The sequence below is a fragment of the Falco biarmicus genome, chromosome 6, assembly GCF_023638135.1.
Source record: "Falco biarmicus isolate bFalBia1 chromosome 6, bFalBia1.pri, whole genome shotgun sequence".
NCBI classification, from domain to species: domain Eukaryota; kingdom Metazoa; phylum Chordata; class Aves; order Falconiformes; family Falconidae; genus Falco; species Falco biarmicus.
Genome location: NC_079293.1, coordinates 48,827,636 through 48,850,040, shown reverse-complemented (window position 1 = coordinate 48,850,040; position 22,405 = coordinate 48,827,636). Strand labels below are relative to the sequence as shown.

The following is a 22,405-nucleotide window of genomic DNA, read 5'->3' as shown; positions in this document are numbered from 1 at the left end:
GTTTGCTTTCAGACAGAAAATAAGTAACTAGAGAAAGTGAAGGAAAATATGAAGAGTTTAACGTCACTTACTCAAACGCAAAGAAGAGTCCACTGGTGACCAAGATGAGAACAAGCGTCAGGTAGAAGACTCCAGTCTGTCGAGCCATCATGATCCTCCCATTGCAGAAGAATTTGTTTCTTCCAGGAAAAACCTCCCATTTTCTCTTGGGAGCTGATTTCTTTTTCTTATGGGGAGACTCCATGGGAGACGAAGAGCTGTGTGTGCTGATCTGACTGTATTCACAGTCTTTCATGGGCCCACTACCACCTCCAGGAGTCATCAAGAGAGAGTAAAATGTGGGGAGAACCCCACCAAAAATGTATACAGGAGAGAGAGAGATACGTGCAAATATTCTTCTGACCAAGATAACCCTCTCCACCAGCCCCAGTTAATTAAAAAAAAAGCAAATAAAAAGATGAAAAGTCTGCTACCAGACAAGCAATAGGTGTATCATGCAAACACCAGTTAACTCTTCGGAAACCAAAGCTGTCACATCAGAAATGCTTCAGAGGGATCCTTCCTTCCTCCACCAGTTACAAAACAACCATGTAGGTAAATCCTTTTTAAAACAACATATCACAAAACAAGAAAAAAAAAGTAATTATAAAGCAATTAGGCTGTCCAAAAAAGATTAGTCTTTTTTGTCAAGTTTATTTTCAAATGGGAGGATTTTTTTTTTCCTTCCCACACACACCCTGAGAGATCTCTCCGAGGGTCAGGAGGTTGGTCAAGGCAAGGTTTAGCAATCGAGTCTATCATTCATAGAGATTTGTTATAATCCTCCTTTGCGCAGCAGATTTCACTGCTAAAAATGACCATTCCTAAGACGTCCCCTCAAGAGACACGCGTAACAAAACGTTAAGGGGGAGAAAAAAAAGAAAAGAAAAAAAAGGCAAGAAAAAAAAAAGCAAGAAACCAGGCTGCAACTCCAGCTTCCGAGAAACACTTCGAGCTCTCTTCTTCCTGAAGCCGCAGTTCAGCGGGAAGCGGCCGCCGCCGCGCGCAGACCCGGGGCGCAGGGCTCCCCGCCGACCCCTGTCCCCCGTCACGACTCCACCGAAGAGGCTTCCCCCGAGGCAGCGCGGGGCAGGGCCGATCGCCGACAGACACCAGCGCTGCGGGAGCAGGTCCTCATCCTCCCTCCCGCCGAACCGCTCCCCCGCCTCACGCCCCGGGCGGCGCCGCCGCCGCGCTTAACCCCCGCCTCCCCCTACACAACAGGTCCCCGCCGGCGCCTCATGCTCCCCAGCCCCGCGGGGAGGGCGGCCGTGCGGAAGGGAGGTGGGTAAGGGAGAGGAGAGGGGAGCTCCGCCGCCGCCGGGAGATCGCTGCCGGGACTTGTCCCTGCCTTCACCATCCTCGCCGCCCGCCCTCAGGGCCGTCGCGGCGCAGTCTCTCGCCCACGGCCCGCGGCGGTGCCGAGTCCCCACTGCATCCTGCCCCCTCCTCCCGGCGCGGGGGAGCGGCTTCCCGCCCGCGTCCCTAGTTTCGCTGGGCTTTTGCTCGGAACAAGGTGAGAGAAATGCCCGGCTTCCCCTCCCCGAGCCGCAGAGCGGCGACTTTCTTTCCCCCCCCCGCCCCCTTGTTTTAGTGCCTCTATCCAGGTTTCTCCCCGGCAGCCAGACCCAGAAGCAGCAGCTGCCACCTATTCATCTTCAGGGGGAGGCGGTAACCGCCGCAGCGGCGGCCGCCCGCGGGAGAAGCGGGGGAAGGCGGCGAGGGACGGGACCACACAGGCGCGCACCCCCCGCCGCGGTCGGTCGGTCAGTCGCTTCCCGGCGAGAGGGCGGGCAGGTACCCCGCACCAGCCCCGGCGGGGACGCCGCGCCGCCGGCCCGGCCCGGCCCAGCCCACTCCCCGGCCGCGGGAGCGCGGCGGCAGCGCTAACTCTTCTCCATCGCCGCCTCCGCAGGCGGCCGCCCGCCGGGCGCGCTGGAGGCGCAGGGGAGCGACCCGGGCGGCGGGTGCCTGCGCCGCAGCCCCGCTCCCGCCGCCTCCCCGCCCGCTCAGCCCTCGCCGCCCCCGGCCCGCGCAACCGACCGCGCGCCGCCCCCGGCACGCGCGCACACAGGCACGAGCCGCCAGCGACGTCCGCCGTCAGCCCCGGGCGGCGGCGGCCCCGTCCTCCCCCGCTCCAGCTGCCGGGCCGAAAGCGAACGAGTTGGGCGGGAGAGCGGCGGCGAAGGAGAAGCCCCGCCCACACGGCCCGACCCAGCGGGACCGGCCTCCCGCCCCGTGCGGGCTCAGACACGGGCGCTCGGGGCACGCCCCTCCGCCCGCCGGGAGTTGTAGTTTCGCTGCCGCGCTCCAGCGAAGCGGCCCCGGAGGCGGAGGGCGGCGGCGGGGGACTACAAGCCCCGGCATGCCTTGCGGCCGCCCCGGCGGGAGGGGGCGGGCCGGGCCCGCGGGGCAGTGCGGGAGCGGTGGCGGGCCCCGCCGCGAGGGGAGGCTGCCCCGGCGGCCGCTGAGGGGCGGTTGCGGGCTCGTGCGCGGCGTGAGGCGACTCCGCCCGGCCGGTCTGTGCCCCGCTCCCCCGAGGCCGCCCCGCCTTCCCTCCGCCTGCCCCGCGGGCCGGGCGAGGCTGCGACTGAAGGCGATGGGTGCGGCTGGGGGCGATGGCTGGGCTGGGGTTCCTGTCGGGCCTGAGGGCCGCGCTGCGCTGCCCCGCCCCGGCGTCCTGGTCGCAGCACAACCTGAGGCTGGTCTGTCCCAACCACCGCACGCCCGGTGCGGTGGGCCGGCGGGCGGCTCTCCCTGCTGCTGTTCGCATATGCAAATGTTTCACGGCTTCAGGAGCAGCGCCCGCATACTCCGTTACACTGGCTGGAAGAAACGGGCTTGTACACCAAGGATGACATGTTCGTACAGACCCTTGCTCTGTCCTGGCTTAACAAGGCCATCCCAGAAAGGTATGAGCCACGAAGGAAATGCTTTTCCAGAAGCACAGTCCTGCACTGAGACCTTCTTGCACAGCGCAGCCCTGGTGTGCAGTGGCACTGGTGGCAGGGTCCCCTGCAGCAAGCCCAGGGAGGGAGGCTTCCCACCGCTAAGGCAGAACCGCAATCAAAGCTGCTTGCTGTTGTTTCCACCTAGCATGTTCTGCAGGCCCATCCACCGGAGAGCAACAAGGCTGGTGAAGGCTCTAGACAAGGGGTCCTCAAACTTTTTAACCAGGGGGCCGGCGCGCAGGTGCAGTGGCAGGCAGTCATCTGCGGCTGCTTGGTTCCCTCCCAGCCCCCGGTGGGGGTGTCTGTAAATACGGGGGGCCGGATTGAGGACCCTGGGGGGCCGTATCCACCCCGCGGGCTGTAGTTTGAGGAGAGCGTGAGTCTCATGAGGAGCAGTGAGGGAACTGGGGTTGCTTACCCTGCAGAAAGGCAGGCTCAGGGGGAACCTTACCCCTCTCTATGACTATTTGAAAGGAGGTTGTAGTGAGGTGGATCTCAGTCTCCTCTCCCCAGTAACAAAGCACAGGACAAGAGGAAATGGCCTCAAGTTACACCAGCAGAGGTTTAGGTTAGATATTAGGGAAAACTTCTTCATTGAAAGAGTTGTCAAATGTTGGAACGGGCTGCCCAGGGAAACGGTTGAGTCACCATCCCTGGAGGTATTTAAAAGACATATAGATATGGTACTTAGGAACATGGTTTAGTGGTGGACTTGGCAGTGCTACGTTAGCGGTTGAACTTGATGATCTCAAAGGTCTTTTCCAACCTAAATGATTCTGTGATTCTATGAACTGCTGGAGATAAGCAGGCACACACAGTGCGAACAAGTGTTTCACTTTGATGCATCTTTTACAAAGGTTTGCAACTTCCTAGCAGAGCTATGTAATCTGCAGAGAATGGACTACCTTGGAACATGCAGTAGGAATCAACCCTCAGTTCAAAAAAATCCAAAGCAAACTGAACAAATTTCTGGAAAAAGTTAAGATATATTACAGTCGACCTGCATCTTTCATGGTTGAATGTGGTCCTAGGAGAGACACCAATAACACAGCATGAGGATGCAGCTGAGTTCTAGTACATAGGCAATGTGTTTTCTGTTTTCATAATTCTGTTACTAATTTTGGAATTAAATATTTACCCCTTTAATATGATAAGCTAATTTTTTTATCCATAAACAGTGCCTGATAACAAAGGAACCATGGAACAGATTGACCAGCACTGGATATTCTCCATTCCTTGGAGGAAATTAATTACTTTGGTAAACAAATCATAAAGTAGCCTGGTAGACACTCTCCCCATGAGTCTATCATCCATTTTATTGATACAGAAGAATCATTTTGGAAATTTAATGCCACATTGGAAAAATATGGAGGGGTGTCTCCCTCTGCAAGATGTAAAGGAGTAGTCCTTTGGCAAGTGGGCAGCAGGAGTTAAAAACAGTTTCTGATAGAATCTCTTGTACAAATGCATTGGCATCCATTTTCCCCATATGCAACAGATGCTGCTGCATTATTCCTTCCCATCTCCTCCTCCTGCTGTAGTGCTTGTTGTCAATAGTTTGCCTGCAATCTTGTAACTTAGATATCACAGCATTTTTTATTCTTTGAAATGTTCTTTATAAACAGCTAATAACTTTTCTATCTTCGTGAATACAGCATCAATATATGCCACCAGAAGGCTGCTGACAGAAATGTTGTGGTTCACTGACAAGCATTTTTAGTCTTCATCAGTTTTTTATTAGCATATTGCTGCAGATCTGTCTTCAGTGCTTTGACAATATTAATCACTGTATGATGTCAAATGGCACTATTATCTCTTGAGATTATGAAATATTTCAGACATTCACAAACAGAGCAAACAGTTTATGTAAAAATGTCATTGTTGGCTTATCCTCACAGGTAGCACTCAGGCTAATTTCAGAAATACTCTTCAGAAGCAAAACATTTGTAAACAATACCAGCACCTCTTTCAAGCTGCTGTCTCATTCCACAGTCTTCCCCTTGGGTTTTAAGATGTTATGGCTGGAAAGTGAACTTCAGCCGCATTAATTGAGAGAAATACATAAAGGAATTTAAGGAGTGCCTGGAAAAATAGTTCTAAAAGTCAAACTAAGAGAACAAACACACTTTTACTTTCAATAGTGAATCTGCTTTGATTCTAACAGGATCATCCAGTGCCACACATTGTACTTTTCACATAATAGCCTGTTCTAGTCCCTAATCAGTACCAGTATTGCATTGGAATGTACAGTATTTTTTATGTCCTTTTGCAAACACTATGAACACACTATCAACACCTCTTTGAAGTTCTTTCTTAAAAAAATTTGAAAAAGGACTGTATACAGATAATATTTCATAAAATTCAATGTTATTCTTGAAAGCATTTGTTATCGTTTATTCACAACATTAATGAAAATTGGTTTGAAGCACTGAATAGATTAAATCTTAAATACAGTAGGACAAATGTTCTCTCCTCATAAAACTTTGTAGGATCATGTGTTACAGTATGTGTTCTTCCGATCTCTTATTTGTGACTCAGGTTGATCTCATGCAATAAATAAATATGTTGCAGCAATATTACTCGCTTTAAAAAAAAGACAGATTATCTTTGTTAGGAAAAGACTAATAAAAGAGCTATTGCCACTGACAGTTGCTACTTCTTGCCCTGCCTGCAGTGTAGAGGTGTCGTAAGGGCAAGTCTTAAAACAACAGGGAAGCTAATTTGCTGAGATGACATGTCACCTTACACATATAGAACATCTGTTGCCATGTTTCATGGCAGAATCTGCTTGACTATGCTGGAAGCATTGTCAGGACAAAGTATTTAAGTGATTAAAGAAACACAAACTAGCGAACTAGCATTTTGGACATAAGATATCTGTATTCTACACATCCTACACTGCCAAAACCAATTGCTTTTTACTTCCAACCAAAAAAGGGGGATGAAGTGACAGGTACTGAACTGAAGGATCTTCTGATATTCTTACAGGTGGAAAGAAAGTTAGGCACTGCAGTGGACACATTTTCTAGGCACATTTTCCACATCTTTCACAATTAATTTTGAAAAATAAATTTAAAAGAATTCGAACAATGTATTGATAATACCATTGTCATGTGAGATGCTGAATGTAGCCTTGTGGATCCAGACTTGCTGAATACTACACACAGTACATCATACATGCCAGTTGACAATGTCAAGAGTGCGTAATGCTAAGAGTTTTCTACAATATACCTGTTTTCCTGACCAAAGATTTTTCTCATTTTCTCAGCTGTTTTTCAGAAGTTACCTCTCCCTGTACCACTGCTTGGACAGTGAGCCATCATTTTAAAGTCTTATCAATATCAACTATTCATTTTGTGAAAATACTTAATTTCCTCAAAAAAAGTTTCGGGTAAACTAGGAATATTAAATTTCTTAAATGTTGGCAGGAAGAGAGAGTGAGAATGCAAATCAGAACCACTCTAAGGAATCAAAAAAATAAAGCAAGGTTTTCATTACAACGTGATCAAGTTAAGCAGGTCCAAAAAGCTTTTAAGTGTCTCTTAAGTCTTGCTTTTGAAGAACAGAGATGAATAGTCATTTATTGTACAGCCTTCCAACAAAGTGTAACATATACTACTCTGCAGTAGGTAAGTAAAGCAGGCAAGAGGACCTAAGAAAGCTTTTTCATGGCAAGCAAGCTCTGGCGATCAGAATCAATTTTTTATTTACGTTTATCCACTGCATGTTAAAACCATATCTCTTGATCAAGGTGGCTTTTTCTCTGTTTAGAAGCATTACAAAAACACAGTTGTTTATAATTTAAAAATCTGAAATGGCTTAATCATATAGAGTCTGGAATATTTTTGTAGTTTTTCATCTTCTAACTTTGGCTTCTTACCATATAGCTTCATTGCTTTGGATAGAAGTTAGAATCTATGGATATTTTAATTTATTCCAGTAGAATAAAATGCAAATTCTCCTTAAAAATGTAACCAAAATCCAGAAGTTTTCAGAACTGTCCATGCTTCCCTGATTAATGATTAATGCTTCCAAACTTAAGGGAGACCGCCTCAAAATCTTACAATTTAAACTGAAAAAATAAAAACGAGCATTGTGCAAGGTCATCAGTGTGGTATTTTAACCATATTTAACATTTTTTCTTGCTTAATTCGAGTGAAGGAAATAAAAAAGTCATTCATTCTGGGAAGCTGACACAGAATACAAGCCAACCAAAAGGAAGGGCCAGGAAAGTACAGTTACATGAGGAAAAAAATCCAAATTTTCCAGTGTTATCAGCCTTGGAGCAAATCAAACATTCCCTCACTGGAGCCAGGAAATAATTTTCCTCAGTCTTACATCATGTATTAGTAAAGTACACTGTTCAAACAGTGGAGTGAGTTACAGTTTGTTTGATATTTTGCTTCCCTGTGAAGAACCTTGCATTCATCATTGCTTGATGCAGAACAGCGTCATTGCATCAGTCAGTACTATACAGAAATTTCTGTACACTTCAGTGAAGGTCAGGCATCCACGCTACTGATTCTTCGTTAACACAGATCATACAGCTTTATCCTAACCCCAGTTCACCAAACCGGTATTTTTTGTTCAGTAAACTTCCTCTTTAAAACCACTTTTTTTTTTTCTTTTTTTCCTTTTCACAATACATACAGGAAATGAACTTAGTACTTCAGAGAAATAAACATACAATCATGGGTCATACCCATCTGTACTCGTCACACACATCAGCTTTCCAATTTTTAAGTGTCTTTGTTGCTAAACTCCTTACTATTGAGCCAGGCCACATTTTTGTGTTCAGCACAATTAGCTTTAAAACAAGCATCTGTGTGAGCAGTGGATGAAATGGAGCTGGGTTTCCTTTCCCCATCATAACAACCTTGCTTCTCCCCCATGGTCTGCATTACACTCCCCCCCCTGTGACAAGAGAATCATATACTGTCACTAACTGGGAGCTCCACAGATGCTGACCAGGGGCCAGCTGGCTGCCACCAAATGACCAAAAGTGAAATGACGTAAGATGGGTGAGTGGCTGAGCAGAGCTAGCAGCTCGCTAGCACCAAGGGAGGGAGGCCTCCCTCTCTCCACTTTTCCCTGCTCCTAAACTAGCAGTGAGGAGTGGCAGTTGTCCTGTCCTTCCCTCTGCTCAGACCTTTCCACAGTCTCCCTTGCAGTTTCTACACTGCTTTTTGGATATTTTGCTGAGCTGTCTTGGTACAAAAGTATCAGCTGAAATAGAAAACTATTCACTTTTTTTTTTCACCGAGTTAATTTTGTGCCACTTTATCATGCTGAAATGACTCAGCAAAGGACATGACAAAGCATCCAGTACTGGTACAATGGAAGGGCAGGAACACATTGCCCAGGAAAAGAGAAGTGAAAGAGGAAAGTTTTCCTCCTTATAAATATATATGTTCAAATATATATGAAATAAAGGGGCAGAGACAGGACTACCGACAGCAGTTAGCTTGGTCTAGGCTGCCACTGAACTTCAGGCTCAATCAGATGTGCTCATGGAGGCATCCCATAGGTGCAAGAGCTGGCAAAAAATGAGAGGAGCCAACACACAGCTTAAAGACAGGAAAGGATCGGAGAGCAGGACCTTTGCCTCTGGTAGTGGTGTTAGATAAATTCAGGTCATCTCATTATGACTTGGTCAGGATGACAGTACATAATGACCAAGTCCTTTCCACAGCGTTGGCATTGATTTGCCTTCCCTTGATTTTCAGGAAACCTTTAAGAATTTATTGTACTTGAAACTTCTACTCTCTTTCCTATTCAGCCAAGCAAGTTCCAAAGTCTTCCTATGGGGAGAGAAGTTAAGTCTTGACTGACACTTTAAACAGTTGCTAAGTCTGTTCCCATAGGAAACAAAACAAAAATAATAAAATACACACCTACAAATGGTTATGTAATTAAAGGAATGCTGTCAACTGCAATTATTTTAATTAACCAATTAAAATAGTAAAAATGTTTTGAGATGGAGTTCTTTAATATCTGCTGTGTAAAAGAATATTCCTTGTACAGGTGTTTCTTTTTTCCTCCTGTTTCCTACTTGGGGCTATAGAAGGGACGGGAGTCCTGGTTGACAAAAGAATAACCACAAATATGCTCCCATTTATCTTACACACAACCTTTTTTGCCCTCCTCTGTGTGTGTTTCCTGGCTGCCTCTTCCTTTCTCTTCTCCGCTGCCTCAGCAAACAGCCGCTTACGGTACTGGGGGAAAGTCAGAACTTGTGCTCTGCAGTGGAGTGCAAGAAAGTGATTCCTTCCAGCTCGTGCAGGAGCATGGTGTTCATTTTGACAAAAGCTTTCTTTATAATTATAGTTGTGGGCTGTTTCACTGTTTAGGACTATACGCTCTGAGCATTTACAGCAGAACCATCCATTGCTGTCAGTGGAACACATCCATGATGTGTGTTTATATGGATTAACACGAAATACAAAATACTTTTCCTGGAGGAATTTATGCAATTAGAGACTTCTGTAAATCCCAGAGGGGGGCTATCTGCATCATTAAACACTTAACTAGGCCATTCCAAAATGGAACTAACTGCTTTTGAAAATCTCTTTAATGCTTCATTGTCACAATTCAGCATCATTAATGGGGAAGATTCATTGCTTTTCTCTTGTTCCTTTCTTTTCTTTCCCTGCCTTGTTTCTGTGTCTCTTCTAGATCTGCCCTCCCTCACTGCATATACTTTCCTTCAGAAAACAGCAGTGTTGGTCTTGGGTTTCATACCCACCCCTCTTTCCTACCTTTCTACCATAAAACAATAAGCAGAAAGAATAAGGGAGAACAGGTCATTTTATACCTCTCAGAGCTATTGTTTTCAGGACAATAAGCCATGACAGATTCACACTGCAAGGGCTGAATTAATTTCAGATTTGGAGAGCCTGGGTTCCCTTCCTTCTCCCCCCAGCAAACAGGATAAAAAAAATTATTTAATTTACTTTATAATTTATACTCTGTAGAATTGGAATATTCAATGAGCTCTGTATACAAAGGACTAGATATGACTCATGAGTCATATGGCTGAAAACACTGTGGTAGAGAAAGGAAGTCTGACAATCAACAGAAATGTGATACTGATCATACAAAAGTGTGGTCCGATGCATAAAACAAAAATATTTTTTCTGCTATTTTTGTTCACTTATTTACTATAGTTATCATTCCCTTATTTCTACAAACACTTAAATGGATGGGCTTTGCTTTGCTCAGAAGCTTGTGCCTAACTAGATGTGTGTTTATGGCACCAGAGTTTTAGCAGTTACTTCTACTACTAGTTGATGAAACATGTTCTGATGGAAATGTGATTTTAACTTAATAAATGCATATTTCATATTGCAATCAATGTAATGGCTTACTTTTAACCATTCTCAGAAATATGTTTTCTTCAAGTATGCCCAAGTGGGCCTCATAAGACATATTTCTAGTTTTTTCCTTAAGATTATTAGCCATTATTTATTTTAACTAACAATTATTCCTCAAAAAATTCAAGAACTTCTTCGAAGAAAAGGTAAAAAATTATTTGTATGGTTAAGAAAAGGTTCTGGCCAACATTCTGAGATATAGAACATATGCTTTTTAAACCAAAATAAGAGAATGAGTTTATAAATCTTAATTTTTGTAGAATTAGTTTATACTAATCTACTAACATTCATAGAAATGAATTCTGACGAGCAAATGGCAGTCTGCAGTATAATCACATCTTAAACTAATAAAACTGTAACCAGCAAATGCAGAAAAACGATTCAGAATGCTAAAGAAAATTATTCATGCAATAAATAATATGCAAAGATTAGTCTTGGAGGCATTATGAATTGGTATGTTTTATTTGATTAAAAGGAGTGTAGGTATAGAATACTAGCAGGAATATAACAGAAAAAAAATCAGCTTCAGAATGAAATGCTGGGAGAGCAATTTAAACTCAGACTTGATGTAAAGATAGCAGAACTGTTTACCAGTAACCAGAGTTCCTCGCAGTGTGAAATCCACATACTTATTTTCACCACAGGTGTGTGTAAGCAGACACTGGAGAAACCTTTTCCCTTTGACCGTCGCAGGGTGCACTCAGCCTGCCTTCCCTCCAGCTCAGAGCACATGAAGTGGACCATCCTAATTCAGTTGCCTCTCGGCTACACAGCCCCAAGTGACCAGCAAATATCAGAAGGAAAGAGAGCTCAAGGGGAATGCTTGTGGGAATATTCAAACTTGAAGAGCTTCAGTTACTAGTAAGTAGGCTACCCTTTTAGCTTTGAGGTAAACCATAAATATTTGTGTGGAAATTTGCAAAGTGGGGTTACATGTAGAAGGAGGAAGTCTCCAAATACCCACAGTAAGGAGCCTTGAGTTCTTCATGCAAACAGCATCAGCCCTGGGTGCCTCAGAGATGCTAAATACTTGGTAAAGTTCATGGCTGAGGTGGCTGCTCAGAGCTGAGGAGCAGGGACAGAGGACATCAAGAGGGGAAAAGTCTGGTGCTCGTTGCCCATGAGAGAAACTGCAGGTGGATTTTTAGGGACACCTCACTGATAAGGAACATCTTGTAAGGGGAAACCATCCTTAAAACCTTGTATTTTTCCACTTCTGAAGATAACTGCAACTAGGAAGGATTCCTCCACAGAGTAATGCTAGCAAAAAGCAAATTACTGGTGGCATGAAGAGGCAGCTCACGGGGATTTATGAGAACGCAATTTAATTTCCATTTTTTGTGATTCTCATCCAGGCCAACTGGTGCAGACCAGCTTTCAGCAGGCAGGTCAAAGCTAGGACTTCCCTAGCAGACCAACTTCATCCTTTCTTCACACTCAGAGAAGCATATTTTAGTGTAAAATCCATCCCATGCTTTTTTTATCTGCGTACCACAGCCCTGTCTGCTATGCACTATGCACAACGCTCAGCAATTGTCTGCTTTAACCACAATACCTAACCACAACATGTTGCTCAGAATAAGCCTAGCACACATCGGTAACCTTTGCATAGCCTATGCTGCAGGCACACCTCACCTACCATTATTTTGCTTTCTGCAGCTGCCACTGTACCTGCTCCTTGTGCACAGCTCAAGAAATCATGACATCATCTCAGACCTCTCCTGAGCCTGCCTGGGCCAAGTAAAATGTCTCGACACCTTGCAGAAATTTCTAGACTTACATAAAACCGCTTTTTTTTCCAAGGACCAATTTTTCTGCAATAACCAATACTTCATAATTTAGGAAGCTTTGCATCTCGGAGACTACATTCCTTGTCGCACTACATTATGGTCTGTATCTGGGACAAGCAGTAGATAATCAAGAATTCTTGGCCACAGGAAGCCACATGTGAGATGCCTGTCTCAGAGTTAGCACTTGCTATTCAGCACTAACTAGTATTCTGGGCATCCATGCATATTCGGGAGGCATCTGGTTCAGATTAGCTTCAAGAAATTCAAGGTGGTCTATTTACGGTCAAGATCTTCAAAGCCACTCTCTACAGCCTATATTCCCATATAATCTTCTTCAGCAACACTGAAAATACTGTCAGCTCTTTTCGCAGTGTGGACTTCCCCACTGCAGGGAACAAAAGACAGAATTCTCATTCCCACAGGCTTGTGTCTACACAGTTCTTACAACTACAGTAAGGGAAAACATATCAGTCATTGTCACCTCTCCACTCTTCCAGAGTGGGTAGCTGGCACTCTTCCCCCCTCTGCAAAATCATGGCTTCTGCAAAGCCAGAGAACCTGTGTTTATTTCAGGCACAACTTTTTAATCTTGGATGACATGTCCATACCTAGCCAAGCTGCACACATGCAGCATTGGGAGGGACGGTGCACTCAGCTTGCTGACCACACGGACTGCCAGGATACAGGGGATGCCAATTTCCCACATTCTGTGAGAATCCCTACGACCAGATGCATGTCACACAATCTCTTTATGAGGGGTTTGAGGAACCCTTCAGTGTGGATTAGCCCTGTAAGATTATGTTTCTCTATATCCATCTCAGCACTGCTGCTGCCTCCAAGCAATCCTGAGCCCTGGGATGGCCGGCAAATGTGTGTTGGCAACAGCACAGCCTCACAAGCACCACCTGGGTCTGTGGGGTGAGAAAGGCACTACTTTAATGAATGTTCATTCCAACCGGTACTCACAGGGCAGAATTTTTCTCTCCATACATGACCAAAAAAAAGCACTGATTTCCTTCCTTCCTCCACACCTCCTCAAAGTAGACAAAAGCAAGAGTTTCCTCTTTATACAAAAAGACCAGAAAAAACCAGTCCTCCCACTTCCTTTTCCCACCTCCTTCCAAAGTCATGAAAAGCACCTGTTCATGTCTCTTCTCCACCAACCCACCCAAAGGATACTACTATCCATCTTCTTAACACCTTGTAAGCTCAGTTACTCCCCTGCCCCTGAGAAGCTGGCAGGCAGAGGAATGCTCTTTGCAAAGGTCAGTGGTGAGGTGCAATGAAGGCTCACACAAGAACAAACCACAAGCTCTCTCAGGCAGATTGACAGTATCTTGTTGCTTTGCTGCCTGCCCCATATCCCCTCCAGACAGAAACAGCCCACATTTCCCACCATCCCTCTCCAGAAGGCCAGCTGTGGAGCTGAGGGAAGGAAATAACTTGCCTTCCAAGCCCTTAAAACAGATGGCAAGCAGAAAACTTTAAATAAAAACATGCTGTAAAATACATCTAGATCTGTATGCAAAAATATTTCTTGTAACTGGAAGAGTTTGTCATAATTAATCCTTCAAATTAAATAAAACCAAGTGCTTACATGTTAAGGCTTCATCTAGTGTTGCTATGCAGAGCACTTCAGTGGAGACGCACTGGATTTGGCCACCATGAATAAGAGATGCTCAGGCTGGAAGCTGCTTGGGCTGGTTCTGTTGCTTGATAGGCTGACAGAGTATGTGGCTCCTCCGTGGATGAAGTTTTAACAGGGGTGAAAGTCAGAAGGTGCCTGAACAGCTTTTGAAGAACCTGTCATTCCAGTAATAAACCACTGTGACCTTGCTAGTGGGTAAGATGCATCTCCCATCTCCATCAAGACCCACTGCCTCCTTAATAGCACTTGTCTGTCACAGCTTGGCAGCCTGCTCTGGGCAGCAAGTGGATCAAGAACTTCGTACGGCTACATGCAGGCATCTTGCCCACATCTTCCTCAGTTTTAGTAGAGAAGGTGAAAGAGAACAAGGTGATTCAGCAATTTCCCATGGCTTTATCACCAAGTGCAGGAAACAGGTTTTTTTCAGTGATGTATATATGGGATAACCAATGATCTCTTGAATCCCTGGTGTGGCTCACAGCTTTTCGTTATCACGCATGGTCAGGAAGGAGAGCAGAAAGGAGATCTTCAGTTCTGTATTTCTTTGAAAAATGGCACCTGCCTGGAACATGTCGTTTGCGGTATTGGGAGATACTGTGAAAGCAGAGGCTTCTCTTCCAGGTGGGAGCAGACCACATAGATCCTGGAGTCCAGCAAGCGCCTGACGGATATCCTCAGCAGCTGTCAGATTGAACATTTATCTGAAATACACCTAAGATGCTTCCATGTGTGTATGGAGTACAATTCACATAGTATGTGGATAAAATTAAACTTTGGGAGAGGACATTGGTATAAGACAGCTGGAATCATAGCAGTGCTGTAGCAAGAATCCTAGCTGGCCTGTAACTATGCTGTTTGAATAAAATCTTTGATCATTAAATGCTTTGTCTCTGTTGAGTGGTTGAGAACTGAAATGAGAGTTGAACACGCTCCATTTTATATGAATAGCAGCCAAATATATAGACAGTGCAGAAGTATGCCCTCCATCGATGCTCAGATTTCTCCCTCTGGAGTGAGGGGACATAGGTACTACCTTGCTTGAAGACAGAAATAGAGCTGGCAAGGAAGTAACTTTCTTGTGCTAGGTGAGGGTTCAAAGTAAGTTTTTATTAGCACAGCACATTTTGAAGAAAAGGAAATTTTCAGAAGAGTTTTCAGGAGAGAAAGGAATTCACTGGAGTGACAAAGGACGTTGTCCAGATCTTGCAAAAATCAGTATAAAAAAAAAGAATCAAAGATAAATTTTGTTATTTCTAAAACCAATGAAAACAAGAATACTTTTTTTGAAAATACTCTATTTGAAAAAATTAAAAATATTGGAATAATTTTAATAGGTAAGGCTTTTAAATTTTGAACATTAACACAATCTTTTGCACTTTAATTAAAAAGTTACTGCAATGTATGATTTTGTAAGTAAAAAGCAAAGTTCTTTCCATCCCTAGGAATGCCATTTGGTTGCACTGTAGGATTCTTTACAGAATAAACTATCTGAAATCCATTGTATCAGGGGAACATACTACATTGTTTTAACATTTGGGAAAGCAGAATGAATTGTATTGATCAACAAAGATCTCCTTAAAAATCTTCGAAAGCTTGGCTCATGAGAGGAACACTGAGAGTATGTGCTAGTGGCTGCCACTGTTTTGGAAGGCCTGCTGGATCCAGTGGTGGAGGTGATGTACTGCTTGGAACAAAGACAAATTAGATCACAACGTACATCACAGGTGGCCCTGATCTGCATGGCCAAGTGCCATCTGCATGCCAAATGCCCCAAAAGCATTTGTGGTCAGATCACATTGTCATGTCTCTGTTCACCCAGGGCAATACGCGCCACAACTCTGGCATTCATGAAGTTCAGATTTAATCTTTTATCTTCTGACAAAGAGAAAACTAGGAAGACTCTCTTCAGTTGTTACTTCTTTCTTGTTCCTCTGCTCCATATCAGATAGAAGTACTTTCTTCTATCAGTTCAAGAGATCACCCTCTTTCACCTGAAGATGGAGAGGAGGGAGGTTGGTGGGTTGCTTGCTTGCTTTTCTCCACACCTGCAAGTTCCTCTAGACTCCTGCTGAGCGGAAAACATTTTAAATGCCAGCCATGAATCAGAAACCCTAGGCTGGTTGGTAGCATCTGTACCTCCTTGTTCTACCAAGTAGGTTTTGCTGACCTTCCAGGTCCTCCAGAGATTCGTATACCCTGAAACAGGAGAAACCATCCACGTTTGCCTACTAGAACCTCAGATTTAATAAAATCTGCCTCATATACATATGCTCAACATACATGCATATGTACAAACTCTACCCCCACATGCACAGGCAGACAGAGCAATGGCTCCATCTGACCTTCCAACCAGTCAGCCTTCCATGAGGCTGATAAAACTCTCTTGTGAGCTACCTCCTGACCCAAGGGCTTATTATAAGATCAGGGCTATAGTTTAAACCAGATATCAAAGAGTTGTAAATCCTGACATGAAAAAGAATAATCATATTTTCAGCTCAGTGAATGTGGCAAAGCATTCTGAAGTGCAGTATTCCTGTTTCCTTCTCTGGTTCCCCTCATTTTATCCACTTTGTAGCCATTATTAGTGTTAACCTTGTGAGAAAAGCAGAGAAGATTAGAAAAGAAACTCTGCAAAGGGTCAAGAAAATACACAGCATTTTTCTAGAGAACAAAAAGCACCATCCAATGAACACAGAAGGAAATGAGATGTCAGCTGTTAGTTTTAAGGTTTATTTCTGCTCTAAAATCAAAGACCTCTTTATAGCCTAATAGAATTATAGACTCGAGTCTACCATTAATAGCATGCATGGCGCCAGTGTAATAAAAAATGGAAATTCGTTGTCCAAGAATGATTTATGAAGTTCAGTATTTCATGTCAGTGTTTCCACAACATTGTGCTTCTCAAAACATCTCAGGTCCAACTAACAGTGCTCAGTTAGACATTGATCCTCTAATGAATGTGTGCAGTCTACTGATTATATTTTGGCAATGTTACAAGCATGGAAGCGAGCGGGTGAAAGAACATGTGCAGTGAAATATTCAGCAACATTTCTAATCTGCTTTGTACTTGGTATCTTTAAGATATTCATTTAATCTTTCTACCCTCCAGGACACATATCTACCACAGAACACGTAAAATTCTGGAAAAAATGCACATTTTAAAATATTAAATTCAGCAGAGTATGTAATAAATAGATGTGAAAATGTGAAGAAGCAAAGATCAGATTTAAGGATCATTTTAGCAATAGGCTTTATTTCAGATCTATAACTATGAATAGAAATAGAAAAAAAGGGAAAATATTAATTAGCCCACTTTCAACTATTTGTGTCTCTGTAGCGCTACACCAAGTGAGCTTACTCAATTTTTTTTTAACTATGTACATTTAGTTTTAATGGTTTAGCTCTTCTTCAGGCATCAATAGGGAGCCTTGTTACCATGGTGACAGACAGATGGATTAATGCAATGTTTAGAGAGATACAGTAGTGCCAAATTTTGATATATACAGTAAGCACTAATGTAGTGCATACTCAAGAGGGCAGGCATGCAGAAAATCTCAGGGACAGTCTTCCGTATGCACAGAAAGTGCCTTGACACAGAATTCCCATTATCTTCTGACAGAAACTGGCCATCTAGCTCCGACTTTATGCCTTTCAAAAATAGCCTGCTGGAGTCACAGACAGTTGCTCTAGAAACTTAAAATTAATGCCCAATGAGGCTTGTTGGGAAAGGCTGCTGTCATCACCCAACATGTCAACTACATGTATTAGGCCATGAAGCCAGCGGTCATCTTAGAATTATCTATAATCCATTTCTTGAAATGCAGCCTGACACCTTCAGCTGAGACCTTTACATTTGCCTGTTTACTTAATTCATTCCATGCCTCACTAATGAGAAAGAAATGCGAGGTATATAAATTGAATTTTTACAGAGCACAGACAGATTGTATGTTAATTCTTAAAACTTTCACACTTCCTTCTCTTTCAAACCCTAATGACCTGCACCTTCCTTGCCCATCACACTCCCTTCCTAGAGCTGCTAATGAGCTTTCCTGTTTTCAAAGTATTAGCTTAATGGCTTATGTCTTGCAAAAAGCCTCAGATGGAGATGAAATTAATACAGGAAGAAAATGTGTGACAGTTACGCTATGAATCCCTGTCATTTAGACTGTGAATTTCCCATGCTCGTAGAACTAAGAGATTATGCTAGCTGCATAGTTTTATTTTATTTAATTTTATTCTCTGTGCAACGTTTGAATAATTCTATCATTGCTGAACATCTTCACTGCATAAACCTATGATAAGCTGCGAAACTGACTGAAAATTTGACCTGCCAACTGAAATTTTGGCACAAACTTGGTGCCCTTAGAAATATTCTAGATGTGAAATCAGAAAGATTTTATCCAGATCACACTATTATTACGTAACAAGAATAATTTAATTAGAAATGTTTTCCATCCATCTACATAAATTGATAATTATCATCCATCAGGAGCCTAGTATTCAGCTCTCCTTCCAGGCCTTTTTTAATTTTAATTGTAATATTAAACTATAGCAATTAAGCTCTGTGAATGACCATGAAAAGGGCCTTTGGATATAATTGGATTGAAGCTGATCTCGTATTCATGCCAACAAATCTGACAGTTGGATTTCTCAGCAGGTGATGTACTACTACTATACATGAGTCAAGTTTATACCGGCCACCTCCCCGTGACAAATGGAACACTAGTCCCATTGCTTCCCTCTGCCAGGTGCTCTGCAGCACATGCCAGCACCGCAGGCCCCCGAACCGGTATCACTGGCCACACAAGGACAGCCAGTGGCATGGGGTGGGCACAGCAGCCCTCCCACAGGCCCACCCAAGCAGTAGCCTCTGAAGATGGCATCTGAGGGGCTTCTACTGCCCAGCAGTGGCGCATCCCTCCTGCCCCAAGGCCAAGGCCACCATAGCACAGAGTGTTACCCAGGTGCAAGTGATCTGAGCTTTAAGTTATCCTTTACCCACAAACTAATTTGGCGGGGGTGTTTCTACCTAGACATCCAGGTCTTGGCCCAGCCTCCTCCCCAAGGGAGGCTCAGCTGTGAGCTCAGGGCTCTATCCTCATGAAATCTTCCTTGAAAGGGAACTGCACAGCCTCTCCAGGCAGTCTGATCTGAGCCTGACCGTCCCATGGGGACCTGTCTGAACTACAGCAGTCACCTCCCAGAGAATGGACAGCCCTGCCTATTGCACTGTCACCAAGAGGCCCCCTCTGTCCTGCCAACCGTAATTTTGGAAGTTTGATTATGGCCGTGTAGGCCAGGAGCAGATTTTCTCTGGAGAAAATGCTGCATCCAGGCTGTCATCAGGCAGACCTGGTCAGCTGGTCAACCTAAATGGTGGTGCAGGACCACCCGCTGCTACCCCAGGTTGCAGCATCCAGGCAGAGTGGCTGAGCTTAAAGTACCAGGCCATGGTCTAATGTCACCATGGACATAATAGTTAATTTTTGCTGTTTCTTTTTTTTTTTTTTTAATTCAGTCAGAAATACATTTTTTTCTGGACGATGTTAAAGGTTTTTCTATTACGGTACAGAAAAGTAACTATTAAAAGTTGCTAGAGTACTATTCTATAATGAAAAACATGCTGACACCATTAAAGACATACTACCCAGTAAAACTAAAAAAGAGCTTAAAAACATATTTGCTAGGTCTCTAAAGACAGTGGTAATACCACAGGAATTGGGAAGGGATCCATGATTTGCCTCTTTAGTTAATGTGGGCAGAGCCAAAGAGACATGGGCATATTTTACTTGCCAGGAGAGAATATTGTAAACACTGAGCAGGTAATAAAACACACATCATTTAGTAAAGGGTAAGAACAGAAAACAAGTAGATACACAAGAAGACCCTCCATAAGTGTTCTCATCTCTACAGCCCACATAAATGCTGTCCAAGGCATATGACAGCCTTGATATGAGTTATCAACAGCTCTGAAATTTGTAGTGTGCCTCTGACCAGACATAATGTCATCATCCATGAGTGTTAATTTGGGATTTATAACTGAAACTCTGGCCATACTGCCAATGGGACTTTTGCCATTTACTGAAATGCGGCCAGGCTCTGGCCATAAAAAGCAATGCCGCTGCGGAGTCAGTGCAGCATGCCAGCACACTTGGTCTTGTCCGACGTTAAGCCTGACATGCCCTGTGGAATGACCAAATGTAAAAGTGAAATTAAAAAAGAAGCTTTTCATACTCTGTAGAGGTAAGCTGCGTCTTAGAAAGGCAGCTCCAGGGCTGGGGGAGGTGACCAGGAATCTGGAGATCTGGCCTCTCAGGTCCTGCCTTTGCCAGAGAACTGCAGCAGAACTTTGTGCAAACTGATTAATTTCCTCATCTTCACCAAATGGAAAAATACCCCTCCCACAAACATGTGAAGCTAGCTTAACTAGTATTTTTAAAGTGTCTTTTGATTCTCTGATGCAAGGCTCTTCTGATAATTGTTTTTCCATTTGACAAATGAGCACTGGCACTGTCAATATTTCTGTGGTTAAAGGCTATAAATCATTATTCAGTGCCCAGATTCGTGCTGCAATATGAGACAAGAAACCTGAGGACTTACCCTTAACATGGGAATTTCAGCCACCAGTTTAAGAGATGCACAGCAGTAACCAGTTTACTGTAAAAACAGAAACCTAATCGTAGCTGCAGAACACTTTCATTTCTTGTCCAATTGACCAGAAAATTGTTTGGAAATATATAACACGTTTTCTTCATGCCCCTGCCTGTATGCAGCACTGAGGCTGCATGGTGCTTTCAGGAATATCAAAGCTTCCATAAATGCAAGAAATGACCCCAGTGAGTCAGGCAGAGAGCAAAGCTCAGCTCTCCTGAGAGCCGGAGAGTACCTCCACTGCTTCATTTTCTCTCTTTCCAAAACCAGTGTTTGGCTCTTTTCCAAATTCTATTACATAATCCAGTTCTGTTACTGAACATGACAGTTAACCAGTATTCAAATCAACCTCCTCTGTGTTTGGAATTGGATTTTCAAACTCCAAGCAGGATTCTGTGCCTCTGCTGCCAACATTTTTTGCAGTGGCACTCAAAACTGTTTTGGATTTTTAAAATCAGACAGTTGGATAATTTAGCAAATATATCAAATTACTGCATTTATTATGTCCCAGTTAGCTTATAAATGAGCTGCCTCTCCTCTAAGGAACTAAATTACAGGCTTGGTCCTCAAGTGAAACTAGCCTTCAGTAGAAGATGGCCAGGTATCACGGTGCAGTCCTGCACAGAAGAGGAAGGGGAGTGGGAGAAACACAGGCCAGGACTGAAATATTTTGCAGCATTATGTTAAGAAGTTTGCAAACCGTGCTTTTATCTCATGATAGAGCTGCTATTGGCAGGAATACCATGCATTTGCAAAGATTATAGAAATCTCTTAGGGAATATATTTATGCAAACTTGTTTCTTTTGTATTTTTCTTAAATTTATTTTCCATCTTGTGGTTTTGCTTACTCTCTTTCCACACTTCTCCCTCACCAATACTGTAGGATTTTATGAACTTCCACAAGAGGGGCACCATGTTACCAATTTTTCATTAAAACCCAGGGGCTGATGTAGAAATCCTAACCATAACTTCAGAATCACAAGTGGAGATTTACATGTACTTTTGAAGCTGAAAACTTCGGTTGCCTTTCACTGTCTGCTTTTGGCTCACCAAGTTTTTTGTAATAGAAGAAGACGACCACAGAAGGAAGCCCACCATGCACAATTGCCTCCCTGAGAAACTCAGGGTATCCTGGCTATTGTAGACCTCGACAGAAAGTAAACATGAGCACAGTGTGTGAACCTGGTCATGCAATTACTGTTGCTTCGTATAAATTCAGAGCTATGAGAGCTCAGACCTGTGGTCAAATGGAAGGAGTAAAAGTAATGTATTTTTCACCTCTGCCATCACCTATGTCTACTTACTTGTATATATTTTTTCATGCCCTCATTTTATGAATATTTGATTATTTGATACTAGAATCATTAAAATCTGTCATCCAAACAAAATGTGTCCGCTTTTAGAAAAACAGAACTAAATTATAGGAAAAGCTACCTGAGTATGAATTCAGAGTACTCTGAATATTAATTCTGAGTAGCCATATGTAGATGACTACACTTGTATGCGTAACGTAACAGTGACAGAGAAGGAATAAGAATGGAAAATGCAAGGCTCTTTGGTGAGGTATACATAAAGGGAGATAAAGCATTATATTCAATTATATAACAAGATATTAATATTGTAACCTAAACTAATTTTGCTGAAAATTTCATGTTTTTAAACCAGGACAATTTATTTTACAACACTAAGAATTTTTAGTTATTCACTAACACACAGTGGATTTCAGGGGTTTTATTGCCCTACTTTAAGTCTCTGTGAATGATTAATAGAGACAGATTTTATCAGACTCTCTAAAAAGATAGATTCATGGCATCGTTCAAACAAGGATTAAATAACATCATACCTTTCCTCTTTCTTCCTCATTCCAGAGAAGATTTGAAAGCAAGTGATGTCTTGACTGATGCCAACTCAAAAAAAATCCTGAGAAGAAAATCTAGGACTTTATCATCAAAG

At 43.5% G+C, this 22,405-nt stretch overlaps 2 protein-coding genes across 6 annotated transcripts in view; one reads left to right on the top strand and one right to left on the bottom strand.

The window, feature by feature from the left end:
- Positions 1–1,718, bottom strand: part of ZDHHC14 (zinc finger DHHC-type palmitoyltransferase 14) — a 113,146-nt gene extending 111,428 nt beyond the window's left edge. For all 5 annotated transcript variants that reach the window (XM_056342960.1, XM_056342963.1, XM_056342961.1 and 2 more), the window contains exon 1: positions 72–1,718. In XM_056342960.1, the coding sequence (XP_056198935.1) occupies positions 72–322 (251 nt within the window). In that variant the 5' untranslated portion in view covers positions 323–1,718. The remainder of the gene's footprint in view (positions 1–71) is intronic.
- LOC130151150 (uncharacterized) lies at positions 1,718–15,080 on the top strand. Its single transcript, XM_056342966.1, has 3 exons — positions 1,718–2,951; positions 11,008–11,224; positions 12,023–15,080. The coding sequence occupies exons 1-3, from the start codon at positions 2,405–2,407 to the stop codon at positions 12,105–12,107; spliced, it is 849 nt and encodes a 282-aa protein (XP_056198941.1). The 5' UTR covers positions 1,718–2,404; the 3' UTR covers positions 12,108–15,080.
- The last annotated feature ends 7,325 nt before the right edge of the window (positions 15,081–22,405 follow it).